Here is a 6,608-nt window from a genome sequence, read left to right as displayed (position 1 = left end):
TATTATAATGTGTTTATGTTGCTTTTGTTTAAAATATCTTATGTTGATCTACATTTAAAACAGTTATTGAATTGAATTGAACAGAATGGAATTGAGAGAGAGACAGAGAGAGAGAGAGAGAGAGAGAGAGAGAGAGAGAGAGAGAGAGAGAGAGAGAGAGAGAGAGAGATCATCCGGGGATTTTCTTTGACTCCGCCCACATTCCACTGACCCTTAGCAGCGCTGTAAATATGGCGGAGGTAAGAAGGAAATTCTCATTATTGTCCAGAAATAAATAACCGCTTATTTGTATTTTAATGGGATACTTTATTGGTCAACCGATTTTAAAATGGCATCATATCGAATATAATTGTTGTTAAGTTAAGCGGTATTTTATTCCGAAAGACGCGTTGAATTGTTTTAATATTTTTTGAAATTGTATTTCTGCAAAGTTAATAGAGTTAGCTCGCTTTCTGTTAGCCTGGCACTCTGCTATGGTTATAATTTAATATGATACCATGCGTCAGTTATCTCTAATGTGTTTGCAAAAACGCTGACGAGACTGCTGATATTTTTTTAATGTTCCTTTCTGAATTTATGGGTATTTTACACGCCGCATTTGTACTTAAAAACAATGTTAATCAATGCTAGGCGAAGTATTAGCTGTACATCAGCCTGAACTTCCAGAGTCACACAGAAACACACACATACAGAGCATCTCTTTCTTTATTTGGGTTCGGTTGGAGATTGGCCTAGCTTGCTGCAATGTTTTAATCCATAAAATGCATTTTTAATAGTCCACAAAACTAATTAAAATAAGATAAAATTGCTGCAGTAAATATTTATTTTTATTTGTAAGTAGGTCTGCATAGATTATAGATCCTGTATAGATTTTATTGAGGCATTTTTAAAGCTAATTTAACTACAATATTGCAAGTTTAGTGAAGGAGTTCACAACTTATTTAAAAGTGACCCAACGCCGTACCAAAATTGATTATAAAATAAAAGACTGAGGTTAAGTTGGTTTTATTTTCGCACATTCTGACATTCTAGATAAACCTTTTTTATATAAATATAACTATTGTTTATAATTTAACAATATTAATTATTTATATATAATATAACTATATATATATATATATATATATATATATATATATATACATACATAGAATGACTTTATAGATCCTAACATATTCTTCTTTATGTTATTGAGGCATTTCTAAAGTTAATTTACATTTAAAGTTAAGCCAAGCAGTTCACAACAAATTATATCAGGACCCAGATCCAACAGTGACACAACGACGTACCAAAATTAATCGTAAAATAAAAGATTGAGGTAAAGTTGGTTTTATTTTCGCTGATTCAGACTTTCTAGATTAACTTTATATATATAAATATAACTATTAATTATAATTTAATCATAACAAATATAAAAATTTATATGAAGAGTACAGGTGCAAAAACCTCTAAATGCCGTCTGAAATTTTCCTCTAAAATGAGCATTTTTATCCGGCTCCTGTATGTTCAGTAACATCACTTTTATTGTAAAGAATAAGTCCTTTTCTTGGTCTTTAAGGTGAAATATCACAACATAAACAAAGGAGGCTGAGAAAAATGTTCATTTTCGATGGAAATTTCAGACGGCACTTAAAGGTTTTTATATAACTATATATATGACTTTATAGATCTTTACATATTCTTATTTATATTATTGAGGCATTTCTAAAGCTAATTTAACGTTTAAAGTTTAGTCAAGCAGTTCACAACTAATAATATCAGGACTTGGATCCAACAGTGACCCATAAATTTGATCACAAGTAAAAGATTGAGGTAAAGTTGGTTTTATATTTGCTCATTCTGACTTTCTTTGTAATATAATTTCAGAAAAGTTTTCTTTGCAAATTCTAAATAGAGGAGTCATATTAGCAGCCAATGAATGCTAATTGAAGTCATACTTGCATGCTATTTTCGACTGAATATTCAAAGCACAATATAGGCACCGTGTCACAAGTTGTCACTTTTCAAAAATGAACGAATGTGCGAATATAAAAAACAACTTTACCTTAAAGTATCACCTGGTATTTACAGCTTAAATAATGTGTCTTTGCTCTTTGGGTAAGGGATTTATCAGAATAAACAGCAAAAGTCAGTCCAAGGCAGTCAAAAAATGAGAAAAAAATATTAAAAAGCCTTTATTGACATGGCTATTCCTTTAAACTGCGCCGATTTTTTAGGAATAGGCATGTCAATAAAGGATTTTAACATTTTTTCCATATTTTTCGACTGCCTTGGACTGACTTTTTCCCGTTTAACACTCTGTATTTCTTTGGTATTCCAATCAAAACTTTGGTATTTTAATTATTGATAACTATTGTTATCAATATTATTGTTATTGTTATACTTATTGTTAATCCAATTGTTGAAATATGCTCTATCTTTTTAAATCGAAAGACATGCTTGATGTTGAAAATAGTGTTTACATTGTTGAAGTTTATTTTGACTTGTGTTGATTTAAATGCATTTGTGTCTTGTTTTTAGCCCTCTTTGGGGAGTTCAAGCCCAGGTAAGACGGCTACTAGATTTCCTATTGCAGAAAACTATGCAGTGTTTATTTACACCAAGTGCAAATAGCCTGACTAGTTGACAGAAGTTTTTTTTTACACAATGAAAACATCTGAAATCATCTGAAAACATCAGCAGTGGCCTGAAGAGTAGACCTTTTCCCATCACCTATTGGTTTGAATTTAAAATTTAGATAATCGAAACTGTCTAATCGATATTTAATAGTGGGAATTGAGAGTTTAGTAGGATTTGAAGTATTTTACTAATGCTTCCATTAGGCAGCATCTATTTAGGATGCTTAGAAATACAAAAATAATATTATTTTTATGATATTATACAAAAAGAAGATATTTAGTTTGTAATAATACAAACTAATTTTCTTTTTTTGTTTGGATTTTATTAATATAATTAAACATTTATCTATACTTGAAAATAGGCCTATTGTGATATTTATTTTCTGTTGTATGATATATTGCACCAAAATATTTTGCGATAAACGATATTATAGTCATGTGAAGACCATTTTAAGCCACTCATTTGATGCCAGAATGACAATAAAGTGTCATCACAATGCAAGTACACTCTTTCAAAGTACACATCATATTTTATTCTTAAGAATATTTCATGTAATTATTGTCATTTTAGCAATTTATAAATCAGGCATTGGAATCAGAATGTGAAAACGCTAAGCAAAAAAATGTTAAGCAAATAGAAGTAAATGTTAACAAAAAAAAGTGCAAGGCAAGGAGTAACAAAGGCTGTGATATCTTCTACTAGATCTATTTTCAGTTGTCTAGACACTCACATTAAAATATACTTTAGTAATTTATAGTAAATACTATAGTGTTTTTTAACCACACCTAGACCTTCAATAGAGGTAGATATTGTGCAATCAGCTAAAATGTTGCATTTCACAGTATGTCTGATAATATTTCTTCTTCTGGAGAAAGTCTAATTTGTTTTATTTTGGCTAGAATAAAAGCAATTTTTAATTTTTTAAAACCATTTTTAGATCAATATTATAAGCCTCTTTAGGCAATGTTTTTTCAATAGTCTACAGAACAAATCATCATTATATAATAACTTGCCTAATTACCCTAACCTGCCTAGTTAACCTAATTAACCTAGTTAAGCCTTTAAAGTCACACATACTGTATAGAAGTGTCTTAAAAAACATCTAGTCAAATATTATTTACTGACATCATGGGAAAGATAAAATAAATCAGTTATTAGAGATGAGTTATTTAAACTATTATGTTTAGAAATGTGTTAAACAATCTGCTCTCCATTAAAGGTTCAGGACACCCTGGAGGTCTTTTTTTTATATATTAACATATTTGTGTGTGTTGAGCATCAGTTAAGACAATGTTAGCACCTGTCAGCTTTAATTGTGGGGAAAACTGGATAATTTTGAGCTTTTGTCAGCTCATTTCAGCTTCCGGGTTTAAATGATTTTTGGGGAGGGATCAAAATCGGCGCCGTAGCGAAGTACCGCAAGTGCAATGATGACGCGTTGGTTTCTCATTATTATTCAAAGCGGAGTTTCCTTATCCTATGAGAAGAGCCGGCTGCTTAATTATTCATGAGAGTATGACAGCACGCCCTTTCCGAAGGCAAGGCAGACGCAGACCTGCCAGACCAGTGCCAAGCTCAAGCTGTGAGACACGGACCCACGGGCATGCAGTAGCCGTTTATGAAGGCTCGTATGTGTTTGTTTCCATGATCCACGGGGTTTGTTGCATGTTTTTCCCCGCGATCCTGTCAGGGCCGATCATACAGCAAAGCTGTGTGTGTGCTGCAAGCATTTTTGTCGGGAGAGCAGCACGAGAATTGGAGAATGGCGGATGTTGTCTTGTATCAGGAGTTCATTCACATTCAAACACATCGCCGTGCTGCTGTGTTTGCCTAAATCCTCCAGATTACCAGCAAGACTAATGGTTAAAATAGACAGGTCAGAAGACCTGCTTCACTGAGTCTGCATTTAGATCTATGATTCAGACCTGGGGATTGAGGGAGAAGTCCTCATTTATAGTGTTTATATGAACACACTTATCTTTATAATGATATAAATTGTGGTTATCTGTATATGAAATTACAAATAGCAAATGTAGCAGGGCATTAAATTACTGCTTGTTTCTTTGCATTTTAACTTTGTGAACTATAAACTCATGCGTCTCCTCACGGTTTGTCTCAATTTGTGAGCTAACTGACATCAACAGTTGTTCGCTCCCCTTCTCCCCTGCTGGCCACGCCCACTCCTGCCCGATGCTCGCGGAGCTCCACGCCCATTAATCATGCATCTTTTGGAAAAATTCTGAACTAGACTTTAACCGAAAGTGGGGGTGTCATGGCCCTTTAAACAGTAATTGGGGACAAAAATAAACAGGGGGGCTAACAATTCAGGAGGGCTAATAAATCTGACTTCAACTGTATATCGCATCACCAAAAATGATTGAGGTCATGTCCATGTGATTAGTCGATATATTGATAATAATGCGAAGTGACAATAATGCTGGTTGCACTCTGTGTAAATAGCGTTTAACTATTTAATAGTTAATAATATTCAACATTTTCTGTGTGGAGTTTGCATGTTCTCCCTGCGTTCGCGTGGGTTTCCTCCGGGTGCTCCGGTTTCCCCCACAGTCCAAAGACATGCGGTACAGGTGAATTGGGTAGGCTAAATTGTCCGTAGTGTGTAAGTGTGTGTGTGATGTTTCCCAGAGATGGGTTGCGGCTGGAAGGGCACCCGCTGCGTAAAAACTTGCTGGATAAGTTGGCGGTTCATTCCGCTGTGGCGACCCCGGATTAATAAAGGGACTGAGCCGACAAGAAAATGAATGAATGAATAATATTCAACATTCTACTTATAAATTTGTCTTTATACTGTTGAAGTCAGAATTATTAGATTATTCCAGGAGACTTTTTGTTGGGGTGTTGTTCTGGGTGCTGATGACGCAACGTATCTGAACAGCGAGGAGGGATGCGGTGGCAAGGGGTGCGCTACGTATTTGAGGACCAGACGGGAGATGCGTGATTTCCGAGAGATTATCATTCATTTGCAGGCGTCCTGCAGTCTCTATGCATTATCGGGTACTTCCGGGAGACTTTAGATGTCTGTAATATTGACCTGAAAATGTTTTTAATAAAATGAAATATTACTTCTTTTCTTGCTGAAATAAAACAAATAAGACTTTCTCCTGAAGAAAAACTATTATAGGAAATACTGTGAAAAATTCCTTGCTCTGTTAAACATCACAAAGGAAAGATTTGAGAAAGAAAAGAAACTGTACTGGAGGGCTAACAATTTTTACCTTAACTGTATATTGTCCATGGTTTGCTCAAGCAAAGTTTTGGTTGGTTCTGACAATGCTTGTTTTGACCCATGAACAGAGATGCTGTTGCCTGATTATGATGACGATCAGACCCCTGAAGACGAGGAGGTTCCAGAGGGAGACGCTAATTTCGGCAAAGAGATCGAAGAACTTGCTAAGGTTTGATATCTTCTTGATTCTCAACATGTTTCTGCTGATTTTATTTTGTTTGTTTACGGTTCAGCCTGCAGAACTGACATCAGGAGTCTGTTCTTTGTAGCTCGCTTAAATGATCTAAGATGATAAGGCAGGTCCTGGCAGGTCCTTTAATTGTTGATAACTGATCTCTGGCTAATTTGGTTCTTCAAACAAGTTCGTGGATCAGATTAAAATGTCTGGATGAACTGATCTGAGATCGCTGCGTGTTGTGAAGGACAGATCTATCGATCCTCGAAATCATGATCAGCAATGCAGCGATTGGCTGACAGCACAGCAGCGTAATGACATCATCTGATTAATATTCAATTATCCATGTGGGCTAAATTACATAAAATTCGTAGTAAACATTTTGTTAAATATGATACAAATAAATTTACACCTTGTTGTGGGCTGCATGCTTGGCCCTTTTATCTGTCAAGAGCAGTTTGTTTAGTTTTACAGTTAGAGCGGATTTTCCTTATTATAGTAGCCATAGTAGTATTATAGTAACTGTTTTTTTAATTAGCGTAAATTATTAAATAATAATTTAATTCT

The 6,608-nt window shown here is 34.5% G+C and overlaps 1 protein-coding gene across 3 annotated transcripts in view; it reads left to right on the top strand.

Annotated features, from left to right (window-relative positions):
• The first annotated feature begins 208 nt into the window (after positions 1-208).
• mier1b (mesoderm induction early response 1b, transcriptional regulator) overlaps positions 209-6,608 on the top strand; it is a 24,637-nt gene continuing 18,237 nt past the window's right edge. For 2 of the 3 annotated variants that reach the window (XR_012388633.1, XR_012388634.1), the window contains exons 1-3: positions 209-239; positions 2,521-2,545; positions 5,935-6,035. Coding sequence is in view for 1 of the 3 variants with exons in the window: in NM_001291343.1 (NP_001278272.1) it covers positions 231-239; positions 2,521-2,545; positions 5,935-6,035 (135 nt within the window). In the remaining 2 variants the exon portion in view is untranslated. The remainder of the gene's footprint in view (positions 240-2,520; positions 2,546-5,934; positions 6,036-6,608) is intronic. The other variant, NM_001291343.1, reaches the window with a different exon arrangement.

The sequence above is a fragment of the Danio rerio genome, chromosome 2 (assembly GCF_049306965.1).
Source record: "Danio rerio strain Tuebingen ecotype United States chromosome 2, GRCz12tu, whole genome shotgun sequence".
Lineage (NCBI taxonomy): Eukaryota > Metazoa > Chordata > Actinopteri > Cypriniformes > Danionidae > Danio > Danio rerio.
The sequence above is the reverse complement of the archived record's forward strand: the minus strand, read 5'-3'. Positions and strand labels throughout refer to the sequence as shown.